Source organism: Phaseolus vulgaris, chromosome 4, assembly GCF_051622355.1.
Source record: "Phaseolus vulgaris cultivar YP4 chromosome 4, ASM5162235v1, whole genome shotgun sequence".
NCBI lineage: Eukaryota > Viridiplantae > Streptophyta > Magnoliopsida > Fabales > Fabaceae > Phaseolus > Phaseolus vulgaris.
In genome coordinates this window covers 46,375,723-46,395,419 of record NC_143501.1, presented here as the reverse complement: position 1 = coordinate 46,395,419, position 19,697 = coordinate 46,375,723, and the positions used below count along the sequence as shown (strand labels likewise).

Below are 19,697 nucleotides of genomic sequence, written 5' to 3'. Positions count from 1 at the left end.
TTTTATAAGATTATATAATATAAACTCACATATTTTATATATAGAAAATCTTTTTTGCAACAATATTTTCTGAAATGTAAAACATTTCTTTTTTACATAAGTGATTTTATTTAGATTAATTGTGAGTTTTATTTTGTCACATTCAATATTTACTATTATTTTTTAGTTTTTTCTCAATCCTGATTTTTCTTTTTCTTTATACTTTGGTACACTAAAAAAATTAGACATTTTAAAGATAAAATAGAGATTACATACATGTTTGTTCACATCTAATTAACTGAACATAGGACAAGAATTATAATTATGATATAAAAGTACTCTAATAACAAATAAAATAAAATAAAACCATTCATGCATGTTGTATAAGTCTGCCAAGTGATAATATGGCATCCCAATTCAGAAAGAGGTCTAAAATTCAAGGAATTTTTCTGAGAATTTTTTAAGGTCGATTAGGACTTGGGAGAACGTATACTCTATTACTTCTCACCCTTCATTTAGTTCTTTTAGTATCATCAATTAACCTATTTTCTATGTTTTCTTTATGATTCCCTAGATTTAAGAGCAAAAAGAGTGGTTCTGTTTTAGAGTATATTGAACATACATATACTCATGTTGGTTTTGGTTTTTCTAAATGAGTTTTAAAAAGATTAATAAAAATCTGTTGTGTTGATCTTAAACTGTTGTGAGACTCAATATTCCTTACAGGAATCAAACACACAGGTTTTGATCTAACCCAGTAGGATAAGGGTTTATTGTTCTAGTATGCAATCCTTTATGATGCAGGTATTAGTAATGTCAAGAAGACACAAGTTTAAAGAGTCAAATACCTCATTAACTTCATCATATTTCATTCATTTCATGCTATTGAGAACTGTTAAAAAATCTGAGAAATATCTAACATCTTTCTATCTCAGACTATTTTAGAGTGTCATAGATTATCTATTTGGATTTCTTTTTATTTTATGTTTTATTATTTGTTTTCTTATTTAATTGGGATCTTTGTAATTATAGGTCAATTTTATATTGTAAATAAGAAAATTATCTCCTATATTTATTGCATTAAGTCTATACAAAACAGAATCTATTTGTTGTCATGGTTTTAGCACCTCTGCATCAGTTTTTTCTCTTTCAAATAGAACAATTGTAATAAAATGATCTAATGGATCATAATTTATTCAGGTTCTTAGCTAATAACTTTATTTTTTTAGTAAGAATTCGCTAACACAGAATAGAATGGTACATATGCAGCAAAATCCTAAACTAAATAAATCAATAATACAGGTAGAATCAAGTTTGGTTGAACTCACGAATAATGTATTTAATTGAACACAAAGTGTTGGAGTTAGAACACATTAGTAACTGGAAGTTATAGTTTTTCTCATGACTTTGTATATATACATAGTCTTCTATTTTTGGTAATACAATATGTTTCTCTCAATAATATAATTCGGTTTCTCCTTTTCTGTATACCTCTATTGTTCTTTCTCACATGGTATCAAGCTCAAACTTCTCTGCAGCAAAAACAGAGAACCCTGCATCCAAAAGAAAGCTTCCAATTCTTCCAATAAAAAAAAAAAACAGTTTCCTCATAAGACAGAACCACCCTTACAGTAGTAACATATGACTGCTACTGTCCTGAATTCTTCTTTTTTTCCTTCAACCTTAGGCATACCAAAAAACCAAAGGTAGGTAGCACCTTAACCCAGATTGGAGATGGCATGGAATTTTGCCTAATTAACAGCATAATCCTCACCATTTATAGCATATAGAACTGCTATATAGCCAGTTGGAGCTGCAAAAAACAATCCAAAACACAACAGCATAAAAGAGGAGCACCAAGGAGCTGCATCAAATCCTTCTCTAGTTGGGAAGCCATCTGAACGGATCAGTAACACAGAACAAAGACTCTCCACCAGCAACACTTACTAAACCCCCTTTCCAACCTACTACAAAGAACCAGGAAACATAACCTTCTATATTACCTGTAGCTTTTAATGCATAGCTCCGGATTCAAATGCCAATCCGAAAAGGAGTACGTGAACGATTGTACCTTGTGATTCAACCATAGCCATGCTCTAAGTTGTGCTAAATGAAATATTTCTTCCGCATCAGGTTTTCCTTGCTTAAAAATATTGAGTTCCTTTATTCCCATATGACCCTCATAACTGCCATCCACATGCCCTTCTAAATCAGATTCTACTTAACGCTCATATGACCCAGATAGAAATTTTTAAAAATGAGTCTTCAAATCCTTATTTTGGACAAATAGGATACCTATCCATCTATAGCACATTGACCATACCCTTTCAGCAACTTTACACTCTAAGAAAAGGTGTTGAGTCGTCTCTTCCGAACCTTGGCACATCTCACAAGTAACTGAATCAACAACCACCCCTCTCCTGATCAGACTACTCCTAGTTGACATTTTATTCAAGAGAATTCTCGTAGAACGCACATTAGGGAAAGATTTAGCTTGCCAAAACTGATTGAAGATGTCGTGGTAGTCACTAGGGACTCGAGCTGCTAGTCCCCTGAGATATCCCCCTGTAGCCCTCTATTAATAGTACACATAGAGATTTTTCTAATCATATCTTCCTCTTGTACAACTTTCCAAATAAACTTGACTCTCCTCCACCTTAACCACCAATTCCATGTTGAGGCTTCCCAAACACCTACCTCTCCCACTGTCCTCCCCTGATCCAAAGATATAGCATAAAGTCTAGGGTACATAAAACTGAGGTTACATCTATCAAGCCAATTGTCCTCCCAAAATCTAACTTTACCCCCGGAACCAACTTTCTAGAGTAAAGCTTCTTGGAACCAACCTACTTTTCACCCTCACCACAAACTTTGGAAAGATCTCTCCACCACCAGGATTGGAATTTCATGTGAACATGTCTACGGTTTGGATCCAAACCGTATTTCGACTCCAAGATGTCTTTTCACTTTCTTTGTTCATTCCTTACTAACTGCCATTTCTCCTTTGCTAAGAGAGAACTATTAAACAATCTAACGTCTTTAATTCCCAACCCGCCTTCCTCCCTAGATTTGCACACAGTGTCCCAGCTAACCCAAGAAATAACTCTTTTCACTTCCCCACACCCAAAGGAACCTCCTTTGGATACTAATACTTTTATGATAAACTGGGGCTTTAAAGAGAGGCAGGTAGAAAAGTGGAATGGCTATTAGAACCGACTTTATAAGACATATTCTTTCCGCAAGCGACAAGAACCTCCCTTCCCATGCATAGAGCTTATTACTTAACTTGTCAAGTACAGGCTCCTAAAACTGCTTCTTTCTTGGACTACCTCTTACTTCTACCCCAGGTATTTGAATGGTACCCTCACCAGGGAGCAATTGCATAACACTCAATGAATGTTCTATCAACATTTAAGCCAGCCAACTTAGATTTATGGAAGTTGATTTTCAGCCCAGAAGCAATCTCGTAACACCTACGAATTATTTTGATTGTGAGCACATTGTGGTAAGAATCTTTGCACAAAAAGAGGGTATCGTCCGCAAATTGTAACACACAAGTATCAACCTCGTTTCTTCATACCTTCCCCTTTGAGTAAGTTCACATTGGTTGCCTGTCTTACTAACCGAGCCAACCCTTCAACTACTATGAGGAAAAGGAATAGGGCTAAGGGATCTCCCTACCTCAGTCCTCTTGATGGTTTGAATTCCGTCATGGGGCTTCTTTTTACCAAAACAGAAATCGTTGCCAACTCCAGGCACCCTTTAACCCACATGATCCACCTACGGTGGAACCCCAATCTGCGCATCATATAGTAAACGAAATCCCATCTTACTGAGTTGTAAGCCTTCTCATAATCCACCTTCAAACACAAGTCACTCCTCCCAGACCTCCGTAACTTCTCAACTACCTCGTTGGCCACGAGGACACCGTCAAGCAATCCTCTATCTTTTAAAAAAGCCGATTGGCTGACATCAATAACCTCTGAGAGAACTTTCTTAATACGACAAGACAACACCTTCATAATTATTTTATATATAGCACCTACAAGAGATATAGGACGATATAACAACATCAACGATATCCTACTTAACAGTAACCCAACTGGGGATAATAAGACATTAGTAACTATCAGTCACTTACAGATTTTCTCATTCTTTGTATATATACTTAGTCTTCTATCTTTTCTTTTGTTGTATAATACAATATGTTTCTCTTAATAATACAATTTTGTCTCTCCTTTTCTCTCTTCCTCTCTTGTTCTTTCTCACAAAGGCTTGATTATAAAGGCTCAATCATCGAGGGATAATGTTGGTTCCACTAGTGAAATAGAATTATACATTGATTATGATTCTTCTCCTTGTTTGGTTGCCCTTGAGAAGTGTTATGAAGCCACCAAATTACAAAGTGTGTATCTCCCCTCTCATTTGGTAAATTTGGTAAAGGTCCGTTATAGTGATGTTGTAATTGTTGTGTCGACATCGGAGGTTGTCACTTGCATTGCAAACTGTTTGACCTAGACATCTAGTGAGACTAACATCAGACACTTTGGGATATATATAATATCATTACATATAATATCCTAACTATTGTCACTGATTCTTTTTGTGTAGCAACAATGTCAAGCAAACCTACATTTGGAGTAGAAGAAAACAGTGTCTACCGACGATCCTATCGTGTAATTGATGGAGGTTGTTATGATAATAGGTACAAAACTCACAAAGGTTCAATGGGATTCCATTTTTTTTTGTTAATAAAGTATTAGAATAAAATTCATATTATTATTAATATTTTTCTATTTTTATTGTTATAGATGGAAAGTTTAGGAAAATTATTAAGTGATTCATAATTATAATTGTCAAATATGAAAAAAGGGACACCATAAGTTTTATTTTTTTCTGATTCAACTTAAAAAAACTATAAAAAAAAGGAACTGTCTTTACTACTTATAAGTATTTTATTTTCTTTATGGAGTCTCCAACATCTAATTCTAATAGATAACAAATTGACTCAAGATATGATTTGCAATAAAGGGGTAAATTTTAGAGAATAAAAGGCACTAATGACAGTTGATTTTTTTTTTAAAAAGATCAAAAGTTAAAAATCATGATAAAACCTAGTGCAGATTGAATATAGGATCTAAAACTGATTATAATTTCAATTATTAGTTTTTCTAATAAACACTATAATCATCCAAATAAAAAGGAAATTTAACAGGTACCCTTCAAATTAATCTCAAGAATCACTTGTCCTTCCTGTGTAAGCCATTTGCAGTAAGGTTCAAAATCCTCATAGGAGCGATTGGTAGCAGCTTCAGCAGCATTGATTTCCATTGCAGCTGTGATTTCCTTTCGACTGAGTTTCAGATTTTTCTATTGCTAGAAGTTGTGGAAATGGATTGAATGAATAAAAGAATTGTGATTAAGTTCCTTTTATTAAGTTTCAAAGTTTCATTTAGCTTTTGGGTTGAGAATAATTCCTTTTTGGTTTGAGTAGGAATTCTATGGGATGTTGTTTGCTTCATTCCTGGTAATGCATGGTGAGAATCAGGTGTGAAACTGTAAATGAAGGAAATCTTATTATTCTTTTTCTTTTCTTCTCATACTTTTGATCCTTTTACTACAACTAACAATTTTCATTTCACACTAATTTTGTTTCAAAACTCTTACCATAAGATAACAACAACCAACAAATAGCATAACAAAAAGTTATAAAATACTAATGTGATTGACAGACAAAGGTACTGTGTGCAGCAGAAATGTTTAAACATTGATCTTATTTGATTTTCTTCTTCTTCTTCCTATCTGTTTCTATACTTCTTGAATTCTTTCTTCTTTAATTTTTCTTGTTGATTCTTCTTCTCGAATGGTTTTTTTCTTGGATTCATTTTAAATTCTTGAATGGAGTTTGAAACATCACCTTGATCACTGGACCAAGACTTGCTTGCGAATTTGGCATAACTCAAGAGTTAGAGCGATTCTCAATTAATCAACGAACAAATAAACGGTGATTACAAAGCTAAGAAACTTTACCTGCAAAAATACTATCATATTGCTAAAGATGGGGCAATTTGATCAATTTGGAATCAATTATGTGCCAAAGAACACAGTGACCGTGTTGACGTTCTTTCTAAGTTGGCTAGCACGAAAAAGGCTATCCAATAAACCTTGTAAACACCGAATTTGGACCATGAAGATGTATTACAACTAACTTCGATATTCCAAAATATGTTTAACCACATAGTAATATCTACCTAAAATTCGAATAACTTAGATAGGTCCACATAAATTGGATATATAACTAATATTCAACTGCTAAATAGTTAACTATATCTTTTAGGCTACATGATTTGAAGTATTTAGATTGAAAATGGTGTCATGTTATCTAACTCAGTGATCAATCATCGAAGGTTGTTCCTTTCAACCCGAATAAAAAAAACAAGGAAATGAATGTCCCATACTCAAATATCACCTAAAAATATTAAATTGTTGACTCCAAAGTAGGGTTGTCCAAAAACATTTAAATTTTAAACTAAATCAAATTATTGAATGACACAATTTTTTTTGCATTGTTTAAAATAAAAAAACACACTAAATTGTTGGGGTATTAATTTCGTTTTTAAAAATTAAATTACTCTTAGATAGGACAGTTGATATTAGAAGATATACTTCAAAATAGGATTTCCCTCAATAATAATCTAAACAATTTATATAGTTGAAACAATTAGAGTAGTAGAATTTAGTTTACTTAATTAAACTGCAAGGTTTCCAATTTGTGATCAATTGTATGAGTTTGTAATTGAAACAAAATCCACCATGCTTCTTATGCTTGTGCTTCTAGCCACCTCCACTTTAATAAACAAAATTGAATCCAAAAGAAATGGAAACTGCCATTGACTGAGACAAAATGCCACCTTATAATAATAATATGAGAAGTTCAAGGTAATCTAATTAACATAATCTATTTATACTTTGTAATACATGTTATGTAAAGTCAACTCAAAGCTTTCAGCTTAATCTTTGAGTTTATCTACTTCACGTTTATTCAAGCTTGATTCTCCTTTCCAACACACTGACCAATCGATCCTTAATCATGCCAACCCCTTCTCTAAAGGCTGCATCCACCTATGATGTGTTCCTCAGCTTCAGCTGGGACACACGCAATGGTTTTGCTGGCCATCTCTACAAAGCTCTTGCTCGTAGAAAAATCCACACTTTCATTGATAACATGGAGCTTCCAAAAGGATACCCAATCATAACAACACTTCTCAAGGCAATTCAAGGCTCCAGAATTGCCATCGTTGTGCTCTCTCACTACTATGCTACTTCTTACTACTGCTTAGAGGAACTTGCAACCATGCTTCACTGCCGGACAAAAGGGTTGTTGGTTATACCGGTCTTCTATAAGGTTCGCCCTTCTGATGTCCGAAACCAGAAAGGTAGTTATGAAAAAGCATTGTCTAAGCTTCAAGAAAGGTTCAGAGATGAGGAGAAGTTGCAGAAATGGAAGATGGCTCTGTGTCAAGTAGCTAACTTGTCTGGCTATCATTTCGAAGACGGGTACACCACCTTACCAATCTTTTTACTTCAACTTTCATTGTATTAAGTTTGAGAGAAGAAATATTTGTTAACCATGAAAATATTTTCAAAACATGAACACACGGCTTTTAGTTTTGATGTTATTTTGTTTGAAACAGGGTTGGATATGAACACAAGTTTATTGAGAGAATTGTTGAGCATGTCTATCACAAGATTACTCGTCCTTCTTTTGTACATTTTGTGGATTACCCAGTTGGACTATATTCACAAGTACTAGAAGTAAGGAAGCTTTTGGATTGTGGATCAGAGGATGGTGTTCACATGATAGGAATCCATGGGATGGGTGGGGTAGGAAAATCAACACTTGCTCGAGCTGTCTACAATGATTTAATTGCTGAGAATTTTGATGGTTTGTGTTTTCTTGAAAACGTGAGAGAAAAAGCAAACAAACATGGGTTGGAACACCTCCAAAGCATCCTTCTATCACAAATATTAGGAGAGAAGGACATCAACTTAACAAGTAAGAAACAAGGAATTTCAATGATAAAGAACAGTCTGAATGGGAAGAAGGTTCTCCTGATTCTGGATGATGTTGACAAGCTCGACCAATTAGAAGCAGTTGGTGGAGGACGTGACTGGTTTGGTCCTGGCAGCATAATCATGGTCACAACTCGGGACAAGCAATTGTTGACAACTCATCAAGTTACAATAACATATGAGGTGAAGGGATTGAATGACAATGATGCTCTTCGGCTGCTTAAATGGAAAGCTTTCAGAAAGGAAAAGGCTGATCCAGATTATGAATTAGCCTTGAATCGTGTAGAACCTTATGCTTCTGGCCTTCCACTGGCTTTAGAAGTAATAGGTTCCAACTTGTATGGAAAAAGTATACAAGGATGGGAGACCGCTATCAAACAATATGAAAGGATTCCCAAGAGGGAAATCCTAAATATACTTAAAGTAAGCTTTGATGCTTTGGAAGAAGAAGAGAAGACTATTTTTCTTGATATTGCTTGTTTCTTTAAAGGATGTGCACTGACAGAGGTTCAAGATATACTTCATGCTGATTATGGTCCTAGAATGAAACATCACATTGGCGTGTTGGTTGAAAAATCACTCTTGAAATTCGATTATTTTGATGATAGATTTACTATGCATGACTTGCTACGGGACATGAGTAAAATGATTGTCCGGATGGAATTACAAAAAGAGCCATGGAAGAACAGTAGATTATGGTTACCAAATGTGACTCATGTTTCGGATTATAACACTGTGAGTGAGACTAGTGAATGTTTGGTTTCTTATCTTAATTAATACTTTTTCACTATCTATCATATTCTCACATCATGAACTATCTTTTGCAATGACAGAGAACCAGTGAAAGTGAAATTAACTATCATGATTTCCTCAAATCTGACAAAAAAGGATCAGTGGGATGGGATGCAAACACCTTCAACTGGATGAATAACCGCCAAAAATTTCTTAAAACATTTCAATTTGTTTTAAGAAATCAAAATTATTTTCCGCAGATTTGGAGAGCATTGAGATGGAACAGATATCCTTTAAATTATTTAGCATCTGAGTTGGATAACTTATTGAAGGCAAGTTTAAACAGTAGATTTTTCTCATCTTGAAAATTATAAATCAACTTTTAATTTATTCATTCGGTTCTTATTTATTTTTTTCCTTTATTTTCTTTGCAGAAGTTCGAGAATCTAACTGCCATAAAATTTGAAGAGTGCAAAATTTTGACTCAGACTCCTGATGTATCTGATGTCCCACATTTAGTGGAACTTTCATTTAAAGGGTGTGAGAATTTAATTACAGTTCACGACTCAGTTCGTTTTCTGACTAAACTTAAAATATTGAGGTTTGTCAGTTGCAGCAAGCTTAATAGTTTTCCACCTCTCGACTTCCCCTCTCTTGAAAGACTAGAACTTACAAACTGTTCCAGTCTTGAGAACATTCAAAGATTGACCACAGGTTTCAAAGTTTTTTTTATCATTTTTATTTTACTTCCAAGCTAAATGACCTGACACAACCTGAAAACTGACCAAATTAATTGGATTTGTGTTGTGAAAAAATTTGAAGTTTCCGAATATACCCAAAATTAATATGGATTATGTTAGATTCTTATAGCAGTGTTGGGGAGCATAATAGCTTCTTGGTTTGGATGAGTGGCTGCAATTCCTCTCTTGAAGCAGTTTCTTATCCGCAACACTGAAGATGCCATTTTTTCTTCCCCTTTAGTCTCTCTGCACCTCTTTGAAACTATATATCTCATGCAGCCAACAACAATGAATCAGGATTGTGGAGCTGACTATTCAAGCCATTGCAGTTGATTACACCTGTCAATTCTGTCTAGCCGTTAGAGTTTGGTCCTGATTCACATAAGCTAGGATAAAAAAAATCTACAGGTTCAAAATACAAATTAAGTCCCATAGACTAGGGCTAACCAAGCCATAAATCTTATTTAAAAATTAAAATGAAAAAAAAAATTACTTGAAAAATATTTATACACATGAAAAATATTTACTCAATCGAATCAATGACAATATGGACAAAGTCCGGTTAGACTTAGGTTGAGTTCGGCCGGGCAACCACCATGTCAAGCTGGTCAACATGGATCTAGGTTTGTTCGAGTCTGAGTCAGGGAGAAAGGGATTGGGTCTAAGTCAAACCAAGTTAAGCCTGACCACAATCATGTTCAACACGAGTTAGGATAAGTTATGTTAGACCAAGTCTTGGTCGGGCTAAGTCTAGGTCGAGCCGCATTGGGGAAAGTCAAGTCAAACCCATGTTGGGTTGAGTTGGCCCCGCATAAGGTCAAGTTAAGTCGGGTCCACCTCGGGTAGAGTCACGTCTGGCCCACCTAGGATCGAATTAAGTGAGGTCGGGTTAAGTCAAGTCAGACCCATGTTATGTCGAGTCGAGTTGGTTCCGCATCATGCTAAGTTAAGTCGGGTCCACCTCAGGTAGAGTCATGTTTGGCACATCTAGGGCCGAATTGAGTGAGGTCAAGTCGAGTTAAGTTGGACCCTTATCAGGCCAAGTAAAGTCAAACCCATGTCGGGTTGAGTCGTGTTGGGCCAAGTCAAGTTAGGAGATAATGTGCGGAGTCAAATCTGGCCAAGGTTTGGTCGAGTTTATTCGGGTCCACATTGCACAGAGGTGAGTCAACCCACATCGAGCTAAGTCGATTTGAGACACGTTAGGCATAGTCAAGTTGGGCCGCATTAGGTTCAACCATGGATGACCAAGTCGAGTCGAGTTATCAAGTCAAGTAGATTTAGGCCCACATTGAGTTGATTCAAGTTATGCTCATGTTAGGTAATGTCAAGTCAGGTCAAGCCAAGTTAGACGCAACTTGAGACAAGTCTTGTCGGGCCTTTTTTAGGCTGAGTCGATTTAGGTCACATCAAGCCAAGTTTACTCGGGTCCATATTGGGTCAAGTTAAGTCAGACTCCCTTAAACCAAGTCAGGTCTGGTCATTCAGGTCATGTTTAGATTGAGCCATGTTAAGTCAGGTGGAGACAGGATCAACCAAGGTTAGACCCAAGTCAGACAATGTCGACTCGTGACGAACCCAAGTTGAGTTGGCCCTAACCTTCCAATTAAGTTTCAACTAATAAAAATTAATGAAAAACCAATATATAATTAATGTGAGATATTTAGGGATCAATTTAAATATTTTAATGACTCGTATACAATTCTGAAAATATAAAATTTAATTAAGTATTTTAGTGGACAACCTACTTTAGTCTTCACCCTAACCTACTTTATGTGGGAGCTTTGAAGCTTGGGACTTTTTCAACCCTCTCATTTGGGGTGTCAATAAAAAGGAATTTATTGTAGGAGTGAATTAAGATTTGACCATAGAAGGTCAAAATTGCAATGCTATTGTAGATTTTACTGAATTGCACCTCTCAACTTTGTTATTACTGTCATCATCTATCACCATACACACACATGTTGATGCTGTTGTAATCTTTTACTTAAATATTAATAAGTTTATTGTTGAAAGAATTTACCTAAGAAATAAAAATAGTATTTATTATATTAAAAGTATATATACATTTCCAAAACCATGCATCACTCTATATATACACACACGTTAAAAATGGCTAAGTAGTTTTTTAATGATCTAACAATTATAATTTCTTAAAGTTTTGACACCATAATGTACTATGATATTCTAATTTTAAGAACTGATTTTTTAATTTTAAGAATCAATTTTGTTGATAAAACTTTTAAGAGACTACTACAGCATGATATGTAGTATAAGCATAACCTATGCACTAGTCAATGTACTAATTTATAATATAAGCATGGATACCAAGTTTTCTTGTTAGTTGTTAGGATGAACACTGAGGTGATGGAGCTGAACTGAAGTAATAATTTTATAGTTATGGAGATTAAAGAAAGAGAACTTTTTTTAAACTAGTTTGTTGACTTGACTTTATTTGGAACTCATATCTGTCTTCTAGATCTTTTGTCAGTTCCTATTAGATTAGAAATTGAATCATTTTGTAACTTATGCTTCTTTGCCTTCCATTGTTTTGAAAAAGAATGGGAATCTGCTAAAAATCAGTATGACTCAGTTGGACTGGAGTCATGTTCAGAAGCATTCAGCTACGATGTGTTCCTCAGCTTCAGAGGCTCAGACACACGCTATGGTTTTACGGGCTATCTGTACAAAGCTCTTCATGACAGTGGAATCCACACTTTCATTGATGATGAAAACCTTAAGAGAGGAGAGCAAATTACACCAACAATTGTGAAAGCAATTGAAGAGTCCAGGATTGCTATCACTGTGCTTTCTGTAAACTATGCTTCTTCCACCTGTTGCTTAGATGAACTTGCAACCATCCTTCACTACCTTAAGAGAAAAAAACTGCTGGTTTTACCAGTCTTTTATTATGTAGATCCTACTCAGGTGCAATTGCAGAAAGGAAGTTTTGGAGAAGCCTTCACTAAACATGAGGAGAGGCTCAAGCATAACATGAAAAAGTTGATGAAATGGAAGATGGCTCTGCATCAAGTAGCTAACTTGTTTAGATTTCATATCGAACATGGGTACCCCACCATGCCTTTACTTTATAATTTTGTTGGATTAAGCTTCACTTGGATTTATGATTTGGTGTTAAATTTAGAAGAGAAAATAATTTTTTCTTAACCTTGACATAATACAAGGCTTTAACTTTAAACTCACCAAAACTTTTTTTGAAACAGGGCTAGATTTGAATATGAGTTTATTGAGGAGATTGTGGATTGGGTCTCCAGAAAGATTAATCCTGCTCATTACCCAGTTGGACTAGGGTCACAAGTGCTAGAAGTAATGGAACTTTTGGATGTTGGATGTGATGGTGGTGTCCACATGATAGGGATTCATGGAGTTGGCGGGGTAGGGAAATCAACACTTGCTCAAGAAGTTTATAATAATTTGATTGCTGACAAGTTTGATGGTTCATGTTTTGTTGAAAATGTGAGAGAAAAATCAAACAAGCATGGTTTACAATACCTCCAAAGCATCCTTCTTTCGAAAATACTTGGAGAGAAGGACATCAAGTTAACAAGTGTGCAACAAGGAACTTCAATGATACAACGTAGGCTCCAGCAAAAGAAGGTTCTCTTGATTCTAGATGATGTTGACAGACAGGAGCAATTGCAGGCAGTTGTTGGAAGAGCTGATTGGTTTGGTCCTGGAAGCAGAATCGTAATCACAACACGAGATGAACAACTGCTAGCCTCCTATGATGTTCAAAGAACTTATGAGGTGAAGAAATTAAATAAGAATGATGCTCTTGGATTGCTTAAATGGAAAGCTTTTAAAATGCATTACTATGATCAAAGGTATGAGGAGCTCTTGAATCATGCAGTAACATTTGCTTCTGGCATTCCGTTAGCTTTGGAAGTAATAGGTTCCAACTTGTATGGAAAAAGTGTAGAAGAATGGAAAACTGTCATCCATCAATTTGAAAAATGTCCTAACAGTCCAGTCCAAGCGATACTTAAAGCAAGCTTTGATTCTTTGGAGGAAAAAGAAAGGAGTGTTTTTCTTGACATTGCTTCTTGCTTCAAAGGATATGAATTGGCAGAGGTTGAAGATATACTTCAAGCTCATTATGGTCAGAACATGAAGTGTTACATTGATGCATTGGTTGAAAAATCTCTAGTAAAGCTTAGTCATGGTACAAAACCTTGTTATAATAGAGTTACATTGCATGACTTGATTGAGGATATGGCTAAAGATATTGTCCGACAGAAATCACTGATAGAGCCAGGTGAGTGTAGGAGATTATGGTTACTGGAAGATGTAAGAGAAGTTTTAAAACACAACAGGGTGAGTGAAGTTCATGAATGGTTTGATTTAACCTTTTTTATTATCATATTATCATGTCATAGTTGCTGTGCTTGTATTGTGGTTGGTTCATGCCTTTTGATTAACAGGGAACTAGCAAAATTGAAATGATATGTCTGGATTTCCCAATATTTGATCAAGAAGAAATAGTAGAATGGGATGGAAAGGCCTTCCAGAATATGCAAAACCTCAAAACACTCATTATTAGAAATGGTAACTTTTCCAAAGGTCCAGAATATCTCCCAGATAATTTGAGAGTGCTTGAATGGTGGAGATATCCCTCAAATTGTTTACCATCTGATTTTCATCCAAAGGAACTTGCCATATGCAAGTTACCCTGCAGTAGTATTTCCACAACTGAGTTGACAAACTTAATGAAGGCAAGTTTAATGAGTGCATTTTCCTTATCTTGTAAATTAATAATCTGATCATTATGAGATTATTCATTCAAATTTTGTTTTCTTTGCAGAAGTTGGTGAATCTAAGGGTTTTTAATTTTTCAAATGCAAATTTGTAACCCAGATACTCAACATATCTGGTTACCAAGTGTGGAGAAACTTTCATTTGAAATTTGTCAGACTTGAATTACATGGTTTTCTATATAAGCTTGAAGTATTGAGTGATTTTGGTTGCACCAAGCTTAGGAATTTTTCACTCATAAGTTGATCTCTCTTGAAACCTCCAACTTTCATGCTGTTATATCTTGAGAGCTCTCCATATACATAAGAAACAAATGGAAAACATAAGGGAACTTTATTTCCAGTACACTCCCATAAAAGAATTTCCATTTTCATTTCAAGACTTTACCTATGTCTGTCTAGTTGTCGAATTGTCGAGTCACCAAGTAGCATTCTCATGGACTGTGGGCAGCAGCAATGGATAAGGAAGCTGGTGATGAAAAAGTGAGGATTTTCAATGGTATATAGCTTTGTCCTTAAGAATGCAAATTGTGTTGATTCTTTTTTCAATAGGTTTCACATGGTATGTTCAAGATTTAGACCTATCCAACAATAATTTCACAGTTCTTCGTAATACATTTTTTTTTCAACTTGTAAGGATGCTAGATGTGACCTATGGTTTTCATTAATGGCAATGGATTTTCCTTTGATTGACTTGGTGGTGTGTACATGTCGGACACTAGCACGCGTATAACATTTGTACGACACGTATCGGTAAAGTGTCAAATTCAACAAATATTTTTTAGATTACTTAATAATTATAGCACAGTCCCAACACAATTTTAAAAAGAAAAAATACATTAATCTTTTAAAACTCAAATTTATTGTATAAATTTTTATTATGATTATAAAAATAAGGAACAAATCCTTTTGAACGAGCCATGAGAAGCATCTTTCTGCCACCAGACAAAACTCAAACATAATTTTTCACATAAATCTTGATTGTCAATTTATATAATTCATACTTATATAATATATAGATCTTGTCCCCGTGTTCTACATTTTTTAGATTACACGTGTTGTAGTGTCCGGTCGTGTTCAGTGGTGCTACATATCTTAATCCTTAAAGGAGACATAGTCAGTGTATTTAAACTGGAAAGTAACAGGGAGGATATTCATTTCACTGATCCATTTGCAATAGAAATTGAACAATCATCTCAGCAGTACGGAATCACAAAACCATTAGCAGCTAAAGTAATAAGTTTGTGGACTCGCAAGATTCACACACGGTAATTGGGCAACAGAAACGATGTATAGTTTTATATGATAGAGTGATGTTCGATGGAGTTAAAGTTTGTAAGTGGCACAATAAGTGTCAAAGGTAAATCATCCCATCTCATACTTCATCACAGTAACTCATTTTATTTGAACTTATTATTTTGATCTGTATAAATGGAAGAAGAGAAAAGAAGTATCAGAAGCAGAGTGATCAATTATGGCACATGATTAATATTTCTCTTGAACAATATATATTGGAATTCAATTTGGTGTTTCAGTATGACAGTGGATTGTGAATTAGATGTAAGAAAGTATTATTATAAGTTTTATCTATGAAGTATGTTAGTAAATTAATTTTACTTGATTATTCAAGAAACAGGAAAATTGGTAATGTTAGTAAGTTACTTTTACTTAAACGAATGTGGTAGTTTACCCATCTGGTTAGTGTGGTGGGACTTTTTTTAAAGAGTGAGTTTTTGTCTAGTGATAAATGTTTGATCCAACACACTTTTTATCTGGCTTGCTTATTGTCTTCAGATTTGTAATAAACACCTCTTAGCTTTCAATTTGTGTTGTAAACTTCGTTCCTAAGATTGATTTTACTTGCGAATATTTTTTCATGCTTTGTATAGAACAGGTGATACAAAATAACACATATATCCCTCAGACAAATGAGATTAACCAATTTAGTAATACAATTTATATGAAACAACTCCTCATTGCAGGGGACAAAACTATCATCTTCCTTTGGCATTTAAGAAAAAAGCAAGTAAAAGCAAATGTGATGCATATTATAAAGCACTGAAATAGGAATCAATTTAAATTGGAATTCCAGATCTAAAATCTAAATTAAACCAGTTGACATGCAATACTAAGACATTCATCAGAAAGATAGCCATACAAGTAAACACAAAACTATGTGTCCCAACTCAAGAGTGAATAAGCATCATGGTAACCATTCTGCTTATACAAAATTTTCAAACATACTAAATGAAAATGCTAAAAGTAGCCAAAGTAGTGTTATGGGAAAATCTAAACAGTACAGTTACAAAATTGAACTGGTTTAAGTCTTTCTCCTTCCTGATCATCCTAGCACTTAGAAGGAAACAGTTGAACCTGCGAAAAGAGAGTTTAAGGTGATGTAAATGTTTATTGACTGAAATATGAAAAGTTCCCTTTCCCATAACTATCAGAACTTCAAAGCATGTGTCAACCAAAAATATGCTCACACTGCTCCAGAAGATTCAGTGTAAGTCTGGTAATCGTTTTTCATTTATCCAGTTTCAAAGGAGGGAAAACAAAGTATGAATCTTTCAAAAAACCAACAAGTTGCTGTCTATCTAATGAATAAGTGAGTTCTATAACTATATTTTGTATGCTATGAAAATATTTTTTGACTTCACAAAATGAGAACAAACTTTACTGTATAAAAAGTGAGAACTTTGAATACCACTAACAATAAGCTTACAGTGAATTTATTAATTTACTCGATTAGTAAAATGTATTGTTAAAACTTGCCTTGGATAAGCTATCATACTCCAATACCTATGCTCGCCATTCCAGTACACTCAAACTTTCAGGTAGATAATTTGGATATGGGGAAAAGTTACCATTTCTAACAATAAGTATTTTAAGGCTTTTCATCACCATGAAAGCGTTTTCATCCCATTCTACTACTTCTTGGTTGTCGGATATGGGGAAATCCAGACAGATAATTTTGATTTCACTAGTTCCCTGTGATAGCAGAATGCATGAATCAACCACAATGCAAGTATATGTAAGGCATTAATTCAATTATTGAGAGAAATTTTACAAATTGTAAAGAAAAAAGACAACTGTGATGCAAAAATACAATAGACAGAAAAGGATGAGAAACCAAACCATCCATCAGTGTCTCACTCACCGAGTTGTGCTTTAAAACTTGAATTATATCTTCTTGTAACCATAATCTCCTGCGCTTCCCTGGCTCTGGTGGTGATTGCTGACGGTCAATTTTTTTACCTATGTCCTCAATCAAATCATGAAATGTAACTCTATCATCATGAGTAATCTTTATGAGAGAGTTTTCAACTAACACCCCAATATGGTATTTCATGCAGTTATCATAAAGAGCACGAAGTTTCTCTTCAACCTCTGACAATTTATACCCTTTGAAGCAACAAGCAATGTCAAGAAAAACACTCTTCTCTTCTTCTCCCAAAGCATCAAAGCTTACTCTAAGTATCTCTAGGATTTGATTATTAGGAATTCTCTTATATTGTCTGATAGCAGATTCCCATTCTCGTACACTTTTTCCAAACAAGTTGGAGCCTATTACTTCCAAAGCCAATGGAAGACCAGAAGCATAAGTTACTACCTGATTCAATACCTCCATGTAACTTGGATCAACTTCCTCAGTTTTAAAAGCTTTCAACTTAAGCAACTTAAGAGCATCTTTCTTATTCAATTCCTTCACCTCATGTGTTCTTTTAACCTCATGAAATGCTAGAAGTTGTTTGTCGCGAGTGGTGATGATCACTCTGCTGCCGGGACCAAACCAATCAGGACTTCCAACAGTTCCCTGCAGCTGCTTGTGCTGGTCTACATCATCAAGAATTAAGAGAACTTTCTTTCGATTGAACCTGTTTTTTATTATTGAAATTCCTTGTTGCTCACTTGCTAAGTTGGTTTCCTTCCTTCCAAGTAACTGTGAAAGAATGATGCTTTGAAGGTGTTTTAACCCATGTTTGTTTGATTCTTCCCTTACATTTTGAAGAAAGCACGAACCATCAAATTGATCACTAATCAAATTATAAACTGCGCGAGCAAGTGTTGATTTCCCTACACCGCCCATTCCATGGATCCCTATCATGCGGACACCATCATCACATCCAACATCCAAAAGCTTCCTTATTTCTAGCACCTGTGACCCTAGTCCTACTGGGTAATCCGCAACATGCAATCTTTCTTCGCCATTGCTAAGCAAGTTGAAGACACGCTCAACAATCTTCTCAATGAGCTTGTGCTCATATTCTTTTCTGCTTCAAACAAAAAGTTTAACAAGTCAAACTAAAAGCATTGTGTTGTATCTATCAACAAAAAGACATTTTCTTTTCAACTCCAATGACAAGTGAAATTTAATCCAACAAAAATTACAAAGATTGGTAAAGAGGGATACCCATCTTCGAAATGAAAGCCAGAACAGTCAGCTACTTCTGTCAGAGCCATCTTCCAATTCTCCATGTTATGGTGGAGCCTTTCCTCAAGAAGCCTTTTCTCAAGTCTAAGCAATGCTTCTCCATAACTTCCATGCTGGTGTCTGACATGACAAGGAGAGACCTTGTAAAAGACAGGCAAGACCAACAGTCCAGTCCTTTTGGAGCAGTCAAGAATGGTTGCAAGTTCATCCAAACAGAAGGAAGAAGAAGCATAGTTTGTAGAGTGCACAGTGATGGCAATCCTGGAGTTTTCAATTGCCTCCTTAAGTGTTGGTGTTATTATCTGTCCACTCTGAATGCCCTCATCATCAATGAAAACGTGGATTCCACTGTCACGAAGTGCTTTGTGGAGATACCCAGTAAAACCTTGACGTGTGTCTGGGCCTCTGAAATTGAGGAACACATCGTAGATTGCTTGGGAAGGTGATGTTACAGCCATAAGAAGAACAAAAGTTATAAACTTCAATTCAATGAATATGCAATTATTTATGATGTAACAATGTGGAGCCTAGTTTAGTTTAAAAAAGAATTCACATCTTACTGAGTCAACGATCCAAACACATTCACCATAGCCTGCAAGGACTGAGTTTTCAAGAAAGACACCTTCACCATTCCTTAATCTTGTGCTATTTTTATAAATCACACACGCACCCACATATATATATATATAATAATAATAATAATTACAGCAAAATCATATATATAATTTATTTATTATGTTTTAAAAAAAATTAAGTTTTTTTCCTCTCTTTCAACTTTGCAATTTCCATGACTTATCATTATAAATGCAGTGATCAAGATATGCATTGGCTTTTTATTTTATCTTACACTATTTTTTTTTTCTTTCTTATTACAACAAAATAACATTATATGATTTCGATATGAATATGGATTAATCATTTATATTCGATTTCCCTTATTTATTAACCTGATTTCTTTGTTTTCCT

At 34.9% G+C, this 19,697-nt stretch overlaps 2 protein-coding genes, 1 long non-coding RNA gene and 1 pseudogene across 5 annotated transcripts; 2 read left to right on the top strand and 2 right to left on the bottom strand.

The window, feature by feature from the left end:
- Positions 1 to 4,060: 4,060 nt before the first annotated feature.
- LOC150028132 (uncharacterized) lies at positions 4,061 to 5,360 on the bottom strand. 2 transcript variants are annotated; one of them, XR_016520446.1, is made up of 2 exons: positions 5,199 to 5,360; positions 4,061 to 4,501 (listed from the first exon to the last, which is right to left on the bottom strand). It is a non-coding gene; the product is annotated as an uncharacterized LOC150028132 (long non-coding RNA). The 2 variants fall into 2 exon arrangements; XR_016520447.1 differs by having other exon boundaries at positions 4,061 to 4,493.
- Positions 5,361 to 7,010: 1,650 nt separating this feature from the next.
- Positions 7,011 to 9,688, top strand: LOC150028131 (disease resistance protein Roq1-like; annotated as a pseudogene). Its single transcript, XR_016520299.1, has 3 exons — positions 7,011 to 7,536; positions 7,674 to 8,787; positions 8,886 to 9,688. The product of XR_016520299.1 is annotated as a disease resistance protein Roq1-like (transcript).
- A 1,343-nt stretch (positions 9,689 to 11,031) lies between these two features.
- Positions 11,032 to 14,989, top strand: LOC137837843 (disease resistance protein Roq1). The gene is given in 6 exon segments (XM_090301066.1): positions 11,032 to 11,064; positions 11,961 to 12,592; positions 12,749 to 13,859; positions 13,967 to 14,297; positions 14,300 to 14,377; positions 14,380 to 14,989. Coding segments are annotated over 6 exon segments (2,349 nt in total). The 3' UTR covers positions 14,544 to 14,989.
- Positions 14,990 to 16,910: 1,921 nt separating this feature from the next.
- LOC137837848 (disease resistance protein Roq1) lies at positions 16,911 to 19,378 on the bottom strand. The gene is made up of 3 exons (XM_068647000.2): positions 18,711 to 19,378; positions 17,457 to 18,570; positions 16,911 to 17,287 (listed from the first exon to the last, which is right to left on the bottom strand). The coding sequence occupies exons 1-3, from the start codon at positions 19,187 to 19,189 to the stop codon at positions 17,099 to 17,101; spliced, it is 1,782 nt and encodes a 593-aa protein (XP_068503101.1). The 5' UTR covers positions 19,190 to 19,378; the 3' UTR covers positions 16,911 to 17,098.
- Positions 19,379 to 19,697: the final 319 nt, after the last annotated feature.

Excerpts from the sequence above, each read along its gene's own strand:
- LOC137837848 (XM_068647000.2), bottom strand. The coding sequence starts at position 19,189 with ATGGCTGTAACATCACCTTCCCAAGCAATCTACGATGTGTTCCTCAAT. Across the intron at positions 18,571-18,710 it reads GGCTTTCATTTCGAAGATGG|AAAAGAATATGAGCACAAGC; the intron begins GTATCCCTCTTT and ends TGTTTGAAGCAG. Across the intron at positions 17,288-17,456 it reads AAGTTTTAAAGCACAACTCG|GGAACTAGTGAAATCAAAAT; the intron begins GTGAGTGAGACA and ends CTGCTATCACAG.